Source organism: Orycteropus afer, unplaced genomic scaffold (genome assembly GCF_000298275.1).
Source record: "Orycteropus afer afer isolate SDZICR_OR568_19922 unplaced genomic scaffold, OryAfe1.0 scaffold00107, whole genome shotgun sequence".
Taxonomy (NCBI): Eukaryota; Metazoa; Chordata; class Mammalia; order Tubulidentata; family Orycteropodidae; genus Orycteropus; species Orycteropus afer.
Window position 1 is genome coordinate 8160937 of NW_006921694.1, and position 20352 is coordinate 8181288.

Below are 20352 nucleotides of genomic sequence, written 5' to 3' on the forward strand. Positions count from 1 at the left end.
GTGTGAAGTGCCTAGAATAGTGTCTGATACATAATAAGCACTTTCTGTGGTTTAATTTCTAGATAAATACTGACAAAATTCTCAAAAAGCAGGCTCAGAAAAATGTACCTGAGTTATTTGCATTAAAAAAAGCAGTAAAATTCACACGTTCATTTATTAGAAAATGTTTTCTTTTTGAATAAATTAAACTGTCCTGCTTTCCCTTGATTACAGGAAAGCTTACTTACTGGGAGTATCTAGCCTAGTTACTTCCTTACATTTGTATTTATAAATCATTATATTTGTCATCGCTGAATCTCTTTTGTCTTCTTTCCTCATTGCTCTCATGCCTTGATCTTTTTAAAAAGGTCTGAACAAAAACATGTGGTGATGTGACGGAGAAAGCACTAGATAACAATGACATCATTCATAATCCTGCAGCTCTCCTCACCAGAGACAAAAGAATGGAGCAACCAGTCTGGAACTGCTTCTTAAGCCTACACTATCCTCCAGGGCAGTGGTGCAATTTCTCAGACAATCATCCAATTACATTTCCTTTTAGGACTTTTCTGATGGGGATAGAGGAGAGGAAGGTATGGAGAAGGGAAGGAGCTTCTGTGTTCTGGTAACGATGCCCAGTGGCTTGGCATTTTATCTTCTTGTTGGGTTTGGGTGGAGAGGCTGGGCCAGGAGTCAGGGAGGAGGGCAGCCCTGCTCCAGCTGCTCTTTTCTATGTACCTATTTACAGAAGGATCTGCTGTTCTGTGTGTACACAGTCCAGTTAGGGTTAAAGGGTGACTCTGATGTGTATTCTGCGCAAAGTAGTTAGGTATTACTATTCTGATACAAGAAGCTCTGGTTATGCAGTGTTGAAGGCATTCGGCTGCTAGCTAAAAAGGTTGATAGTTCAAACCCACCAGCTACTCTGCAGGAGAAGGGCGAGGCAGCCTGCTTCCGTAAATATTTACAGCCTAGGCAATTCTATGGGGGTCTCTATGAGTTGGAATTGACTTAATGGCAGTGGGTTTGATTTGCTTTTTATATCAGATATCATAGCCCTCGTGGTGCAGTGGTTACAGTGCTCAGCTAACTGAAAGGTCAATGAAAAAGATGTGGTAGTCTGCTTCCATAAAGATCTATAGCTTCGGAAACCCTATTTCTACTCTGTCCTGGAGAGTCACTATGAGTCGGAATTAACTCCGTGGTAATGGGGGTATTACATCTTACACAGTGAACCTGTGAGAGCTGGAATGTGAGGGGACTGCCTTGGTTTTCTAGGTCTCACAAGTTTTCTGCCTTTGACAGGATGCAGTCTTACCACTTTTCTATCCTATTAGTGGAAAATATTTGCCTTTTTCTTCTCTGACAGGTTTACTACATACACACGTTCTGGCTTTTGCAGCATTTACCGTACTTTGTTTCCCACGCAAAACTTGTGATGACGGTTTTGAAGTGCCATACCTCTTCAGACTATGAGAGAAGGCAGCAGCCACCAGTGACAAATCTGGGAAGGAAGGAGTGGAGAACTCCTCTTGTGCCTGCTCATAAAGTCACACTGAACCTTTTTGAACAAGTTTTCTTTTCTCCAACCTCAAATGGCTCATTGCCTCTGTACTTTTAAAACACCTGGTTTGTACCTATTAGAGCCCTTGTGAATCTGACTTGTTTTACTTAGCTGTGTGAGCACTTGTTTTCCCCATCAGGTTGTATTCTCTGAAGGTAAGCGTGTATTATATTGATTTCAGAATATCTTGTCCTCAGCCCACTTCTTTATGCATAGCAGGGTCGATAAATGTAACTGAACTGAAGAAATTATCCTATACCTCACTGAATTATACTGTTTTATTGCTAGAAGAATTAGCAGAACAGGAAATAAATGTCTCCAATTAGATAAAGTGAACATAGGAAAATTAACTTTAGTCCTGCAGCATACCAGTGAAAGAGCCAGGACCAAAAAATAATTCCCATAATTCTAAGCATTATGACTTAAACTATATATTTTCTTATTTTTTTCCTATTTCTTCATCATTGACAGACCAATCTTTTACATTTTTATATGGATATTTATGAATATCTTCTTTGAACAAATGAAACAGACAAAATGAAGATAAGAATAACTTTATTTCTAATTTTAAAGAAAACAAACTCTACAAACAGGGGCCATCTTGTCTCATGCTGAGACCCGAGACTGATACTAAGACATGAAAGAATCCACAGAAGATTCAATCTTGGTTCTATTTTGGAAAGCAGCTACTCCTTGCAAGAGCAGACATTCTATTAGCCATTGCTTCAAATTGTGATGGTATAATTTCTGGTAAAGGTTGAGTTAGGGCAAAATGTAGGTAGTTTTTCCTTCTGATTCTGTTTTTGATTGGTTAAAAAAAAACACCTCAAAAAAACCAAACGCAATGCCATCAAGTCGATTCTGACTCATAGCAACCCCCCATAGAGTTTCCAAGGCTATAAATCTGTATTGAAGTAGATTGCCTCACCTTCCTTCAATGGAGGAGCTGGTGGGTTTGAACCAACGACCTTCTGGTTATCAGCCAAATGTCTTACCCACTGCACAACCAAAGCTCCTTTTTTGTAATTGGTAGATCCTCCATAATAAGTATTTTTGTTGTTGGAGGTTGTTGTTAGTTGCAATGGAGTCAATTCCAACTCATGGTGACCCATGTGATCAGAACTTTCCCATAGGGTTTTCTGGGCTGTAATCTTTATGAAAGTAGACCCCAGGCCTATCTTATGCAGTACTGCTAGGTGGGTTCAAACTACTAACCTTTAGGTTAGCAGTCTAATACAAATCATTTTCAGCACCTGGGGACCATATTTTAGCAATGGTAATATATGTGGTGCACTGTTCTATGAAGCTGTAATTAATTTGGGCTTTGAGATACTTTCTGCTATGGTTCATAACAGACTATGTGCATTAGAATCATTAATAAAGCTTTTCAACATCCAAGTATGCCCAGTCTAAACTCACTAAATTAAATTCCACAGGTGACTCTAATGTGTAATCTCAGTTAAAAACTCACTGCATACTCACACCCATAAGGATGGCTATGATCAAAGATCAAAAACTAACAAGTGTTGGTGAGGGTGTGGAGAAATTAGAACCCCTTGTGCATTTTTAGTGGAAATGTAAAATTATGTGGCCACTGGAAAAAGCTTGGTAATTTTTCAAAAAGTTAGACATATAATTGCCATGTGACCCAACAATTCCACTCCTAGGTATCTGCCCAAGAGACTTGAAAGCAAGGACTCAGATAAGTGTACACCAATATGTACTGCAGTACAACAGTCAAAAGGGGAAGCAACTCAAATGTCCCTCAATATGGATGAATGGATAAACAAAACGTGATATATCAGTGCAATATTACTTTGCCATAAAGAGAAATGGAGTCCTGATACATGCTATGACATGAAAGAACTTTAATAAACATTATGCTAAGTGAAATAAGTCAAGTGCAAAAGGCAAACATCATATGAATATTTGTAATACTTATATGAAATATCAGGAGCTCTGGTGGCGTACTGCCTAAGGTACTTGACTGGTAACCAGAAAGCTAGTGGTTGAAACCCCCCAGCCACTTCTCGGAAGGAAGATTGGGCAATCTACTTTCATAGTGATACCACCTCAGAAACACAAGGAGGTGTCGCTATGAGTCAGTTCCGACTTGGCAGTGAGTTTGGTTTGGTTTTGGTATATGAGATATCTAGAATGTGCAGATGCACAGAGATAAAAGTTTATGAGAGGTAACTAGGAGCCGGGGAGAAAAGAGAATAGGAGTTATTGCTGAAGGGGTACTGACTTTCTGTTTGTTGTTGTTATGTGCCGTGGAATTGGACTCGACTCATAGCGACCCCTCTTTAGGTTTTGGAGGTAGTATCACTACGGAAGTAGATTGCCCAACCCTCCTTCTGAGGAGTGGCTAGTGGGTTTGACCTGCCAGCCTTCTGGATAGCAGTCAAGTCCCTTAGGCACTATGCCACCAGAGCTCCGAGTTTCTGTTTGGGGTGGTGTAAAACTGTTGGAAATGCATAGTGGTGATGGTAGCACAACTTGGTGAATGTAGTAAATGCCACTGTATTGTACACTTAACAATGTATTAAAACAGCAAACTTTTTGTTATATTTATTTTACCACAAAAAAGTAACATACAAAATAAAGCACTGCATTATGGTAAGCTCCTTGAGAAAGGCACAATCTTGTTTATTGATCTCTCCAGTATATAGCATACTGCCTTGATGTTAAGTGCTCAGTAACTGCTTACAACATGAATGCATGTATTTTAGTGCTTCTCTGCTTCTGTCTACTTCTATAGAGACATGGAAGACAGTGTCTTTACTTAACACTATAATCATACTAAAAAAATGACTTGTGTATCTAGCTCAAGTTAAATATAACTAACACTTTAATGGATTGTTAATATTGACCCTCAGCCCAGTGAAGTAAATTATATGAAGGAAACCCACTAACTCCACTGCCACTGAGTCAATTCTGACTCATAGCACCCCTGTAGGATAGAGTAGAACTGTCCCATAGGGTTTTCAAGGCTGTAAATCTTTATGGAAGCAGACTGGCTCATCTTTCTCCCATGGAGTGGCTGGTGGGTGTGAACTGTTAGCCTTTTGGTTAGCTGCTGAATGCTTTAACCACTGCACCACTAGAGTGCCTTAAGGAAGGAAATACTTATAAGATAATTTTTGGGGCCTAAAGTTAACACTGAAAACAGACCTTAAGTTTGCAGTGACATGAAACACTGTAGTCATTTGTAAGCTTTACTTTAAAAACTATACCTACTTCCATTTTCTCCTTCACCGTGAGTGTTCTCTGAAAGAAAATCAGTATCATGGTTTTTATAAGTGGGTCCACAAGTGTGAAAAAGAAAAAGTTAATTATTTTTTCAAAGAAATTCCAACTACAGGTTCTTCTAACTTTTAAAAGATCATCCTTATTGAACGCTAGATAAACAACAGTAATGATGACTTTATGTGTTTATCCTAATAGAAGAGCTTCAGAAATAAAATCTGGATGTAACAGTATAATCAAGATAATACTTACACTCTCACTCTGAAAAGGATTTAAGAAATTTCCCCCCATTTCACCATCATCCCTCGGAGTGCCCGGTTGATTACTCAGGCTCATATTATTGGGAGAATTCTGTAAACAAGATTTAAAAAAGAAGGCACTGTTGAAGATTTTAATTTCCCGCTTGCATTATACTGATTCAAAATGAAATCTATAGCAGCATCTCTAAGGGCAAAACAGACTTAAAATTTTAATCTTAGATTTCTTATATAGTCTAGTTCATTCTTTGGACCTTGACAAATACTAACGCTTTCCAAAATGAAACAAACAAACAAACAAAAACCCCAAAGTAACCTACCCTTTTTTTTTTCCCCCTTAGTCTCAGAATCAATATTTATTCAATTTCCCATCTTCAGCTTATGGAGTTCCTAAAACTCTGGAGAGTTTAAACTACATTCCCAGCAGGGGCATGATGAAGAGAGCCTGCCTGCTGATAAGGCATGGTGGGACAATCACTTCCCTCGGTAATTTTACTAATCAGACTTCAAAAGGTCACTGTTTAAATAAACACTTCTCTTTAATTCTACATGCATTTTATAGAATAACACTATTTCAACTATGTTTTCATGTGAATCATAAAGAAAAAAGAAAGACAGCTAATGACTGCAGCCAAGAACAAGAAAGATAGCTCAGGGATTGAAAATTCAATATACACTTTGAGAGGAAAAGGCGGCTTAAAAGTAAACTGCTTTAGAACCTTTTCCTATCATTAAGAGTAGATTTACTTTCAAACTTTTAAGATAAAATGGCTAATATTAGCAATCTAATCAAACAGTAAGATGGCAGTACATTCCTTCGTGTTCTATTTAAATTTGCTAGTCTCATTATTACTGTGCAATTTCAGCCATGCAAGGGCATTTGATATTACCACATTAATAGGAAATATAGAATGTCATTGGCATACAAGTATGTTTATGCACTATTACAGCTATGACTGAGGAGTTTTTCAAGTCCAATTTATGGACTTGTAAAAAAACTTCAAGGTGCTCTGTTGGCGCACATTGGTTAAAGAGAGTGGTTAAAACTCTCGTCTGCTAACCCAAAGGTCAGTGACTGGAACCCACCAACCACTCCAGGGAAGAAAGAATGTGGCTGTCTGCTTTCAAAAATATTTACAGCCTTGGAAACTCAATGGGGGCAGTTTTACTCTTCGTGGAGGTTCATTATGACTTGGAACCAACCCAACAACAATGGGTTAAGAAAGCTTCGGAATTAAAATTTTTTATCATTTCAAATGGAAGAAAGTTTCAGGTTTTTTCCCCCAAGTCATTGCCACATTATATTTTGTTTTGGAATAAGTTTTTAGGTGTTTTAAGAAAACTGCTCAGAGGGTTTTGACTTAAGTAAAATCAAGTTATGTCATAAACATTAAAATTTTATGAATGAGTTAGTTCCCAAAGCATGTGTGCTTTTCCAGAATATGGTTAGACTGTAAAGCCGAGCCAGGTAGATGAGCTGCTGGAAATGTAGCCTGTGTCTTGTCGTGCTGCGCACCCCACAGGGAAGATCTAAGAATCAGGACTCTCTGAAGTCCACAGGAGCTCTGTATGCCAATGAACCTCAAGGACTACAGAACCGTAGTTAACAACATAGAGGATTCTACTTTTTTTTTTTTTGGATAATTTTTCTTCTCTGAAAATGCTAGTTACTCAAGTACACAGAAAAACAACTATACTTTGAAAACATGAATAACTTGAGTTCCTGGGAAAAATAAATATAAGTAAAATTTAACTAAGTGTATCATTTTATAGCACATTTTATTTTGAAGTAATAAACCACGCTTTGAAATAGGAAAGATAATGCTGACTTAGCTCAAAAAGGAAACTAAATTTAGATACTGCAAGATTTACCTTACAGCTAAAAGTCTTATTGGTGAAGGCAGATTTCTGTCACTTCATACACAATGGAGAAATTGATAATGGAATAAAAAATAATCTATATGTGAGGAAATTTAAGGATGTATTATGTAAGCTGCCTACTTATACGTTTCACTAAATGTGTGAAATGAGCTGACGCTTGTGTGATGTTCTCAGTCTCAGCGAATACAGGGTGCCCTGAGGGACACTATCCTGCTGACTCTGTTGGTGCTCCTATTTTCTGCTATACTCCATTTCTTGATTTGTACTTTTGAAAGTGTATCTGACTTCAAATGATTTTTGATTCACGGTGTTGACTTTACAATTGGAATTAAAAGTTATATTGCACTGTTAATTTTACACACTTAAAAATACTGTCAGTGTTACAATAATCTCTAATTTGCATGCAATCTGTCCATAGCAGGGTAGCTCAGCATTACCCACGTGAGCTCTCTTTTGGTGTAGAAAAACAGAGTGGAAAATGAAAAGGACACATTCAACAGACAAAACTGAGCTGACAACAGATCTCCAAAACCTATTTCTACCCAGCTCAATACCATGTTGGACCATATTTGAAAAGCTTGAAGTGATAAGGCAAAATGTTTGCCACCTGAAGCAATCACTGCAAAATGTAGTGAAAACAATAAAAGCTCCTCACTTCTTAGAAAAATGTTGCTGTCCATGATCACCGAGTGACATAACGAATACGTTAGGCTAAAGAGCACACTTAACATTTACTCTTGAGGAATAGTTACTACAGCGGTAGCAAAAGCCAGCCCAGAGCAGGTTATAAAGGTAGCAATGAAATGGGTATGTGTCACATTTACCTGTAGCTACATTTGTGTGCAGTACCTCCAGGAGATTTTTCTCATGCAAAGAATAATGCACAGAAAGGTGTTGGTCTTAAAGGCACTCCAGTTGTCTAAGCACATGATCAGGGCATAGGATGTACAAAAGGATACCAGTAAAGATGGCTTCCCAGCTACATCAGTGCGTGCGTGCGTGTGTGTGTGTATACATCACACATTGCGGATGCAGGCAAATGCACAATTTCCTTTGACGTATTTCATTATCTTAGGCTCCGTTCAAGTTTATTTTGCTCTTTGATTTTATTCTTTTTTGCTCTTAATTTAGTAAGTTATTATCCCCTTCTTCTTCTACCCATTCTCAGAAATTTTCCAAATCTTGACTATTACTATAAAAGTAAATTCCTGTAGAAATCCTGGCTCTGTCAATAACTAGAATAAAATAACACTGAAATTATTATTCTTAGCCTTTTTGAAGTGGATTTTGCATTGATTTTTCACAGGCTACAAAAAACAAGTTTTATAGTGTGTTGTTTTGTGTCTGCTAGTCCTCAAAAAGAATCAAATGCCAGTCATGGTTCTCCCAAGTTAAGCTACAGCTGCGCTGCAACACAGACCAGCAAGCACACTGAGGTCATGGCCAAGATCTATACTGGATTAGTTTCCCAATGAATGGTGTGTGATCTTTAGCTGGGACCAAGGTTCTAGAGTCCAGAAAGCTTCGGGTTGAAAAGACCATTTTCTAGAGGCACCAGAGGCTTGAATTTTGCTCTGCAAAAGTTTTCCTTATATTTGTTTAGTGTCCTCAGTTACACTGAACTTCTTGAGGGCAGAGAGCTACATTGTTTGTCTTTGGATTCTCAGAGCCCAGCATAACGCCTTGGTACATTAATGTTTACTGACTGAAGGAACTCCTGCCAAAGTATAAACCACTTGAGCACAGAGATTATGTCTGTATTTAAAGAAGTCTTTTATATTAAATCTCCCCATAGTGCACAAGGCAATACCTATACACAAAAGTACATAATGGGTAGTCAATTAATGCTTAGAGAATGACCAATACATCATTAGGCAGAGAATATATCAGCAGTAGGCAAAGTGTAGTGGAAAAACTTTGTAACCAGGAATAGGAAGGGAAGATAAAGACCATAAAAATAGCAATAGCTTTGATGTAAGGGCTGATTAGAAGATGGTATTTAATTCATCATTAAGATGTTAGTTTAAATTTCTAAAATGCTTTCTAAATTACAAAGTACTTGCACATACAGAATATGTTTACATCTAATGTAAAAGGTTATGGGTCATTAGTGGAAATTTTTAGGAAGATTGCTAAAAGCAATGTGGATGACCTCACCCTTGTGTAACTGAGAATCATCTCTAGATAGTGGAACATCCATCTCAAATACAGCATTGAAAGTTTTACTGGTAACCACAAAGCACAATGCAGCTAATATCAATTGTCAGAATTACCTAAAGTACCAATATAATCATGGCCATCTGATTTGCAAAGGCATTTCCCAGAGATAAGGCTTTAATGGAGCTACATGGGGCATCTTATTTTGAAAACAGGCATTTGGAGGCTCTCCATTATAAATATTTATTTTAAGAAAACAAAAAGACCTTCCTGATTTTTCCTCAACACAGACATCCACAGTGCCAGCAGAACTTGGTAGGCTGTGCAGCCAGGCCATGCAGGGATAACGTCAGAATGCCAATTAAGTGTCTTTTGTTTTCAGGCTTGAAGTCTTCACTTAAAATATTTTATATCTCAATCAATCTTATTTTTCTTGGCATCAGAAATTTTACATTACCATACATGAATGTAATTATAAGTAGAATTATAAATGAAGCAATCCTGTAATGAATTTCTGTATTTATCGATATTCAGCAGCCTTGTAAGACAGGCATTCTAGTGGCAGCTAATAATGAGTTCTTATTAGGTATTCTAAATATATTTTTGACTTGCACAGAACTATTTTAAATTCATCATGACCTAAATAGCATTTAGGTATGATTTTTCAAGAAATATTAAGTATTTAATCAAAGGATTAATTTTGGGTGCTAAAACTAAGGAGGTAAAACAGCCACATACTATTGGGAAAGCTCGCTTTTCTACCTGTTTTAATATAATTTTTCTCTAATTACATTTTTTACACCATTTTGGGAAATTAGAATGATGTTTGAGGATATCAGCATTGCCTAATGAAGGCCTGAAAAGATAATGAGATGTAAAATTCAATGCCCTCGTGACATATAATAATCATTTTTTTTTCCGAAAATTTACCTGTTCTCATGTTGTTCTAGATTTCTTTATGTTTTACAAAGATCATCTAAACTATATCACTTTCTTTTACAAATATATAACATCATAATGTGATTAAATTGGTTTTGGCTTAGTAGCAATTAATCATATATTCTGTAAGTGAATCTTAGCATGCTTAAAAACATTCTTAAAAGACTTGTTTTTATAATGTTGTACAGATATATATCTTATTATTTTTAACACCCACTTAATTGTATCTGGCCTTCTATTTTCAAACTCTTATTTGAGAAAAATATTCATAAAGTTACTCTATAACCTTAATGAGAGTTCCATGTGGAATAAAATACTCATAGAAAATAGGAACATGCCAAACTCACCTTGGAAATACTGTCCATATCTCCTGAGCCTGCAATAAAATATAAAAAGAAAGCCTTTTTTTAGGTAATGATTTCATTTATAAATTAAATACTCCTTTAATGAAATAATGTAGTACTTTGTATTTTCCAGTGTATTTCTCCTAAGTTTTTGAATCTGAAAATACTTCCTTTCTTTTGTATCATACAGTGAATCAGTTTGGCAAATGTAAGGAAGAGTTCTACCTCTAGCTCCCAATCTTTTTTTTTTTTTTTTTGTAATGGCAGAATGAAGAAGAGGACCATCATTACCATAGATTACTGAAAGGGAAATATTAACTTGAAGGATCATTTATATATACCACTCAATTCAAATTTTTAAAATGCACATATAATATATTGGTTGTTGTTAAGGGCTGTCGAGTCGATTTTAACTCATAGCAACCCCATGTGACAGAGGAGAACTGTCCCATAGGGTTTTCTATGTGATTATCTTTACAGAAGCTAATTACCAGGTCTTTAACCTTTCGGTTAGCTGCCCAATGCTTAACTGTTGCACTATGAGGGCTCTTTAATGTAATGAAAGATTACTAAACAGTTTCTGAAAATGATGCTTCTGTAAATCAGTTAAAATATAAAATGGAGAACTACAGCTTCCACTGCCCTGAGACCATAAGAAGTAGATGGTGCTCAGCTACCACTGCCAACTGCTCTATGGGTCACAACTGAAGGTGGGAGGGGAAAAGAACAAGTAGAATAAAATTCAAAATCATAATAAAGACCAGACTTACTGGTCTGATAGAGACTGGTAGAATCCCCAGGACTGTGGCCCTAGCCTGGGACTGAATCCAACCCTGGGAGTCAATTTTCAGCCAAACAATAGACAGTCCTATAAAGTGAACAGTACCACTAGGGAGGAATGGAGTCCTCACAACAATCAACTGTACAAGACCAAGAGGGCAGCATTTGCCAAAAAACAACACTCACAAAGCAAGAAGGGACAGGAAAGAAGGACAAATGGAAGATGGGAACACAGGAACAGTGGGAAAATACTGTTACATCGTGGGGATTGTAACCAATGCCACGAAACAAAACGTGTATTAATGGTTGAATGGACAACAATCTACTCTGTAAACGTTCACCTAAACCACAATAAGCTAAAAAAAAAAAAAGAAAAGTGGACATACACTACAATTCCTGACAATATTTTGAACTTATTTTGTTATGATAACCAAAAGCATTCTAAATGATATTAACAATTTGACAGCAGTGAATAAATATTTGTGGTATATTCATTGCCATCAAAACTAAAACTGTCTTCAGTATATAATACTGTGTTTTTAATTTTGATTCTTGGGATAAATGAATAATCAATACCAATTTCTTATGCAGGAAATGGAATCATATAAAGAACAATGATCAGATTTCTACCACAGGTAATGATTTATTTAGGTTTATTTTTAACTATTTAAACAACTAATTTATCTGGTATAAAAATATTACATCTTAATAGTACAGTATTCAGTCAATAGTTACAAATAAAGTTAGAGCTTATTAGCATGATTAACATAAATAAATTAACAATTTATTATGTCTATAAATCAATTTATAAACAAATAAGCATAATAAATTGTTGGATACTGAATGTATGTGTGCAATCATGTACACATACAAACATTTGCAATAATGTTCACTGTAGAAAGTATGAACGATATACCAAGCATATGTGAAACTCTTCTACAAATTCTATTCTAGTGAATAATACAACTGAGGACCCTTCTAACTACAATCGAATATCGTATTTTGTGAATAATTTAAAAAATAACAGGATTGGAAAGTTATTTTTTTTAATAAATTGGACAAGTAAAATTCTAGACTAGCACTGCCCAACAGAACTTTCTGTGATAATGGAAATATATCTCTGTGCTGTCCATTATAGTAGCAATAGCTACAGGTAACTACTGTATACCTGAAATTTGGCTAGTGTAACTGAGGAACTGAATTTTATACGTCATTAAATTTTAATTAGCTTAAAATAGTACATATGGGTAGTGGCTACTACAGTTGGACAAGACTAGGTAAAGTTTAGGAGCTCTGGTGGCGTAGTGCTTAAGGCATTTGACTGCTCAGCAGAAGGATGGCAGTTTAAACCCACCAGCCACTCCTGGGAAGGAAGATGGGGCAATCTACTTCTGTAGTGTTACTGCCTCAGAAACCCAAGGAGTGTTTGCTATGAGTCAAAATTGATTCGATGGCATATTACAACAACAGGTAAAGTCTAGGCAAAACATGTATGGATCCCTAAAAGCACAAAAGTCTACCATCAATGCATTGCAAATAATTTACTGATTTACTGAAGTTATGTAGCTTTTCAAAAAATCAAAGGGAGATAACTGCTGACCTCAGGAAGAGGAATGGAATCTGAGTATAACCTAAGTTATTCATAGGAAGTTTCTCCAAGCCTGGAAAATCATGAACCCTTTTCAGAAGGAAAAAAAAATGTACATAAGTCCCACTTCCACAGTTAACTTTTAAATTAGTTTATTATAATGTTACTTAAATATATTTAGAAAAACAAAACAACATAAACCTGTCGCCACTGAGTCGATTCCAACTCACAGTGACCCTATAGGACAGAGCAGAAATGCCTCTGAGCCTTTTCAAGGCTTGACTGCTAACCAGAAGGCTGGCGGTTCAAACCCACCAGCCACTCCTCGGGAGGAAGGTTGGGCAATCTACTTCTGTAGTGATACTGCCTCGGAAACCCAAGGAGGGGTCGCTAAGAGTCGGATCCAACTTGACTGCAGTGAGTGAGTAAGTGAATGACTAATCTTTATAGAAAACATCTTTATGTATTTCTCCCATGGAATGGGTGGTGGGTTCGAACTGCTGACCTTTCAGTTGGCAGCCAAACACTACCCACTCTACCATTAGGGCGCCTTTAAATATACACAAACATAAAATAAGTGTCTTCTTTTGGATTTTGCATTGAACCTGCCTATAAATACAGTGTATTAGTCAATTCTGTACTGTCTTCCTCTATTTCTCACTACTGGAAATGTTTCTTTCCCTTCTAGATATTTAGCTTCATTTTGTAGGAAGTCATCATTTATGAAGTATGTTTTCAGTCATTAAAGTCATACTTCTTGACATCAGCTTTATCATGTACTCCAAGTGGGCAAGCTCTCCAACAGCAAAATCATTCAGATTATCCAGAATATGATTACAAATTTTATTTAAAAAAGAGATAACCTTGAAAATGCAAAAAGAAAATCAAGATTTTTTTTGAAGTTCCTCTGAGACTGTGTCCACAGACCTCTAGAGACAAAGAAACAAATTGGGAGGACCGTAGTCTTCTAGGCAAGTCATGCATGATACATGTTTGAAGCAGCAATGTTTCTTTTACCATAAAAAAGTACAAGTAACAGGTTTTGATAGGTTAAAGTAAATACCTATAAATATGAGCTAGGCTAAAACAAATCTCACATTTCTGATTTTAGTGGTCTCTATCCATCTTAACCAATGCACTGTAGACTAAACTATTAGTTTGAGGAAAAAGAGCATTTCAAAATGAGATGCTATACGTTTACAGAAAAACTTTGTAAACACCCACTATGCAGAATTAATTTTCTTGTTTTAAGTTTATTACTAAATACCAAATTTAATATCCTTACCTAAAGAGCCATTCATGTGATGTGACTCCATTCCTCCTAATCCACCCATTGGACCATCTGACCCAGGGCCCATTGGAAACTAGTTAAAAAATGAAGAAAATGACTGTGATCACAGTGAAAACAGTGGTTTATCTCAGGGTTACAGTATTTATCTTTAACATTGTTAAGACATTTCCACAACTTATTTTCACTTTCAATTTATGGAAATTTTTCCTGAACTTTTTTTAGGCTTATAGATTCTTTAACTGTATTGACCCACCTCTCTCATTCCATTTTCTCTATGCTCTACCTTTCCAGGCTAATCCTCATTCATATCCAAATTTTTCTTCTTCAGATGTTCTCCATTAGAAAGCCCACATATCCCAGTGCAAATGAAGATACAAATATTCTCTTCTATGTTAATGACAAATTTGACTATTATAAACCAAAGGTGGGTCTTAGAAGCAGATGAAGGTGTTGGCTTCTTAATGATTCAACATCATTATGCCAATGTCAACATTTTTCTGAGCAGATAATATATTTGTTCAAATAGATCATAATAAATAATTTCATCTTAGTCAAACACATTTAATGCCTTAGGTATAGCTGAATATAACTAATTTTTCTTGGCATTCTCAACTAAGTTAATTCAAAGACAACCAGATATTCTATCGAATCTACACTAAAATTTTTTTAAAGCAGTGGGATTCTGCTTTTTTAAAATGAAATCTTACATTAGATGCCCATATAAGACAGATGTGAATAGATGCACTGTGCTATAACTGGTGGGGAGCCTGTGGCCTGCCCACTCAGTCTTCCCCTCATCTCCCTGGAATACTTCTGAGGAAACTCAGAGCCCAGTGTGAAGACAAGTTATCTTCTGTTACCACCTTACTTTTTCAATGGAGACAGCTGACTGAAAACACTTGCTTTTAAAAATTTTCACCCCCAAAGCATCTCTTCCATGCCTTATGATATAGAATGCTGAATATGGTGTGTGTGCATGTGTAATCTAAATAATATGTAAATGTCATTATAGTGGTTACTAACACGCCCCCAGCACACAACCTCGAATACCACCATCTCTGTGGAAATAAGATGGCCTTCCTTCACCGTAAGCTACAAACCACATGCTTATAAATTTTTCCAAGAGAATGGCAGTTTTGTTGCCAAAATACTGATTATCTAGAAGCACAAGTATTGATTTTAGTAAACAACCTGACATGTATGCTTCAGTGATAAGTCAAAGAGATTAACTGAACCAACTGTTTGGCTTTTGTCAGAAGCACAATTTATGGTCTGGGCTGAGAAACTGGTGCTAGGGAGCCTGTTAGCTTGTGAACTTATTTAGTTTAGCCTTTTCTCTGGCCTCTCAAGGTGTTTTAAAAGATACTAAGACCGTGTATGAATGCTTGTTCAGCTCAGTACATAAAATTGTAAGGCTGGCCCACAGTAGGCATTTGCTTTTTCTACTCCTGGTTTGGATGAGTGACTTTTGAAATACTGACATGTCTGTCTTCTTCTTTTCTTGGATCTGTTATCTTTGTATCAAGTTGGAAAATCAGAATGGAACACACTTGGTTAGTATCAGTTTAGCTGCTCACAAGAATGTCTTCAATACCATATGCTCTTTCAAATATTACTGTTCCTTCTTTGATTTCAAATATTACCAAGTTTTAAGATATAAAATGATAGTACACAGAGCTTTTCTGTTTCTTTTACAGCATTTCTAAAGACATTCAATGTGTCTTTTCATATTCCAAATGGCTTTAAGATATTGTTGTGTGCCACTGAGTTGATTCCAACCCACAGCGACCCTGTATGACAGAGTAGAACCGCCCCTCGGGTTTTCTAGGCTGTAATCTTTCCAGGAGCGGATCACCAGGTCTTTGCTCCGTGGAGCCTGGAGCCGTGGGTGGCTCTGATGACTCATGTTTAGGTTAGAAGCCCAGTGCTTGGCCATTGCACTGCCAGGGCTCCTTTTCCATACATCAGTGATAAGAAAGTCTCTTTTTCTTCTAAAAGTAATTGTATAAGGAGAATGGTGATAATGGAAGGCAATGTTGTCCAACAAATATAATATGCAAATCACAAATGTGAGCTACATAATTTAAATTTCTAGTAGCTATAGTTTAATAAATAAAAACAGGTAAGATTAATTTTATAATATTATTTTATTTACCCAATATATAAAAATTATCATTTCAACCTGTAATCAATATAAAATTTTTCATGAAATATTTCCCACTCTTTCATACTATGTCTTTAAAAAATCCAGTCTTTATTTTATATTTATAGCACATCTCAATTTGGACTAACCATATTTCAAATACCCAGTAGCCACTGTGGCTATGGCTACCATATTGGATAAAAACAATCTAATGTTTCCCTTTGTTGTCTTCATTACTAGGAAACTCAATGATAATTTATTTCATTGCTAGTTTTTAGTATATTTATGGGAATTATTTATATGTTTTCTGATTTTTCTTTAAGTTAATCTGTATACATATGTATTTGTCTATTAACAACAGCTGTTTTAAATATCTTTTTACTGGCAGGTGGGTCTTGTAGATAAATACAATACTATTTCAGTATATATATATATATATATATATTTTTTTTAAATCATGCTGTAGAACTGCCTCAGTTCTACATTTAAACCCCAGATGATTTCCTAATCTAAAGAAAAACAAACCTATCCAATTTCATAATTTATTATCAAGGTACAAAAATATAGATGACCACATTAAAATAAAATTTAGTGATGCTAAGAATGAAGTTAACCTAAATGATTTTACATTACTTATCATTTTCAAATAGTCAGTACTAAGTATTCTTTGGCAAAAATAAGACTAGAAATCTTCATTTTATAACTCATTAGGCTCAGTTTTACATTTGTGTTCATTCAAAATATAAAACATTTTACATGTTTTTTTTCAGCGGAAAGTAGAGACATAAACTTGATTTTTTTTTTGTAATATCCAATAAGCTCCTGGGAAATAAAATACATGGTTTAGATACTAGCCAGATATGCAATTTACTTTGTTTCAAATTCTTCAGAAACATACATATTTTTTTTAAAAAGTCATATTTACATTAGGTCTGTTAGGTCCAGGAGGTACTGCATTCATTAAAGTATACATATTGTCTCCAGAGTTGGTTGAATCTAAAACAAAATATTATTTAATTAATATCTATCTTTATACTCTACACCCAAGTCACCACAGAGTAATATTTAAAGAATGTCTGGATACATATACATACTGATAGCTGCTGCACTTGAAAGGTCTTTACTAATGCTCAGAAACAAATACCTGGCAGTCATTTTCTGATTCAGGAATTACCATTCTGAGGTTGTAAATTAGCCATGTGATAAAAATAGTCATCTGAGTAATTCAGGTTAAAAGAAACATTACTCAAAAAGCCAAAACATTATGGGGAACTTTTTATTTTTGAAAAAACATGAACACTTTTTGAACTCCCTACTTAAGCAATAATTATGTTTACATTTAGCAAAAATGTTTTAAAATTCAGATTCAGCAGCTTTGGATTTTTCATCCTATCCTTAGGTTTTCTACATAACAATTTAAAAAACAGGTTTATTTAGCTAATAAGTAGTAAAAGCTGGTGACATTATCTGGCTTAATTCAAACAGAAGGAGATTGAAACAAGACTAGCAATTAGAATAAAAAGTTCTCTTGCTTGAGGTAAAACCAAGCAAAAATATAATTTTTTTAAATTAATTTAAGTTATGATTTATAATAATGAAATAAGTGTAAAGCATATGCATATAAATATGTGTAACAGGTTAACATTCCATGTCTATTCTTCAGTTCTTCATAAATCTCTGAGCATACAGGTGTTCTTATAATGAAAAATTTAGAGAGCAAGGATGAATATTTTACATTAAGGAAACAACTATGCAATTTTCTTAAACATAATGCATTAGGGCAACTTTTTTTCCTTTAATATGTTTCAAAATGTTTGCACTGAATAAAGCAGAGATAAAAATCATCTGCTCCCTCATGGCAGCGAGTAGGGTATAGGAAATTACTTTTCCTCTTATGTGTGATTAATTATTAGACTTAATAAGTTTACCATTATTATTTTAATGTACACATCACAGAGTAAATGGTATACACTGTTGTTGTTGTTGTTGTTATTTGCCGTCGAGTCGGCCCCGACTCATAGCGACCCCTCCTTGGGTTTCCGAGGCAGTATCACTATGGAAGTAGGATTGCCCAACCTTCCTTCCGAGGAGTGGATGGTGTACACTAGCATACTGTATTTATAGGTTATTTGGAAACGGTGATATAGAAGTCTAATGATTATTTTTCACCTTTAGATTAATATATCATACTGTTGAAAAACTGGAAGGCTCAGTACAGGTTGATCCTTATTTGTTTATACCAATTAAAGTTCCAATCTATATGTGTGGCCATAATTCTTTATCTATCCTATGTACACTATAGGAGTTTAGGTGGTGAAGGCTGGCGATTCAAACCCACCGCCATTCTTTGGAAGGAAGACTGGGCAATCTACATCCATAGAGGCACTGTCTTGGAAACCCATGGAGGGGTTGCTATGAGTCGCACTGACTTTGTGGCAGTGAGTTTGGTTTTTTTTTGTTTTATATATACATACATATATATAATGATAATGAAGTGAATTTTTGGGGAAGGGGAATGGTTGGCTTTATATTAGGGTAGTTACTGTGATACAGGATTAGTACATAAAAGAAAATGTGAAGAGGCTTGGAAGATATACTGCTGCCAATTACCGCCTTGAAAGGGAGAAATCATCAGACTACCTGCAATGTTCAGTGTTAGTCCAAAAAACTTATTTCAGTTTTATAGTGAAACATTTATTAATCACATGCTAACTTTATAAATTATAAAATAACATGAGAATGCAAATGTGGCAAGATGAGCAATTGTGTTCAATTTCCAATGAAGATGCGCTGAGGACAGAGCACCATGAAATATTTATAGATATATCCCGAAGCAGCTCGAATCCACCAGCCCTCCATGGGAGAAAGATGAGGCAGTTTCCTTCTGTAAAGATTTACAGCCTTGGAACCCAACGGGACAGTTCTATTCTATCTATAGGATCACTATGAGTTGGAATCAACTCAATGGCAGTGGGTTGGTGTGTTGTGTTCCAAGAGTTGGTGAGGCAAAGTAAAATTTCCATTAATTATAAAATCCAAGCTTTCTTCTAAATTTGAAAAGTTCAATTTATTACTGGCATAATTAATACTTACTTTCAAGCTTTTCTTGTATCTTAGATTTCAACAAATTAAAAACATATGAATTTAAGAGTCAAATGCAATCAAATTTTTTTTTCTAATTATAAAAATAACCTGCCTTTTATATAAAACTTTTAAATTAGGCAAAGTAAAGAAAAAAAAAATTTATTTCATCATCCAGAAGTAACCACTGATCAAGTTTAATCTAAATAATTTTTTTCTGTGTTATATGTATTTTAAAATAAAATTGTGATCATATTGTATTGCATCATAAGCATTTGTTTCTCTATGTCATTTAAAATTCTTCAAAAAAAATGTTAATGGCTACATTATATTTTATCACATTCCATAAATAATTTATTTAATAAATCTACTCTAAGTGGATTAGGTATGAAGGTTGTATCTACTATTTCACTACTGACCCTATGTGCATTGTGCTTTGTAAATCTTGGGCCGTGTCTCTAATAATCTCTAGTAGTGGGATTATAGGGCCAATTAATTGGGTATGGACCTTTCATAGCTCTTGATATATGTTGCCTGGGCATTTTTTAGGGAGGCTGTGCCATTGTAAACTTTCATTATTAGAGGTATTTAAAATGATTATATAAAATGATTAAGGAAATATTAAAGCATATTCTAGTTTAGAAGATTTAAGAAAAGCTTTTTTAACTACACAGTAGATTGAACTGTTAACAAATATCTATAGACCTGTATTTATTAATAAGTAATACCATAAATGCAACTTTCCATCTTAGACAGATGATAGATGTGATGGGTTTGATTTGCTATTTTAAGCCGAATAGATCCATGCATTTCAAGTTTTACTCATTAAGAATTTTTCAAAACTGTAATATTTGGATATATTGACTCTCTTAGTCTCAAGGAATCTTTTACTTTGAATTACTGGTCAACAGTATGAATTATTGGACGATCCACACAAATCAATACAGTTTTCACTTAAGTACCTTATTCATACAACAAGAATTTTCTGTATGCTTAAAGCAACTGGAAAATAGATCTTAAGAGCACTATTTCTTCCTCCTTGTTATACCTCTATTCTACTTGTTTAACCATCATGAGATAATGAATACTATTAAACTTC

The 20352-nt window shown here is 35.2% G+C and overlaps 1 protein-coding gene across 1 annotated transcript in view; it reads right to left on the reverse strand.

Moving 5' to 3' along the window:
- SSBP2 (single stranded DNA binding protein 2) overlaps positions 1 to 20352 on the reverse strand; it is a 539855-nt gene that overhangs the window by 10015 nt on the left and 509488 nt on the right. Inside the window, exons 13-16 of the mRNA XM_042781332.1 lie at positions 17098 to 17168; positions 14024 to 14102; positions 10374 to 10402; positions 5045 to 5143 (exon numbers count right to left, since the gene is read on the reverse strand). Of these exons, the coding sequence (XP_042637266.1) occupies positions 5045 to 5143; positions 10374 to 10402; positions 14024 to 14102; positions 17098 to 17168 (278 nt within the window). The remainder of the gene's footprint in view (positions 1 to 5044; positions 5144 to 10373; positions 10403 to 14023; positions 14103 to 17097; positions 17169 to 20352) is intronic.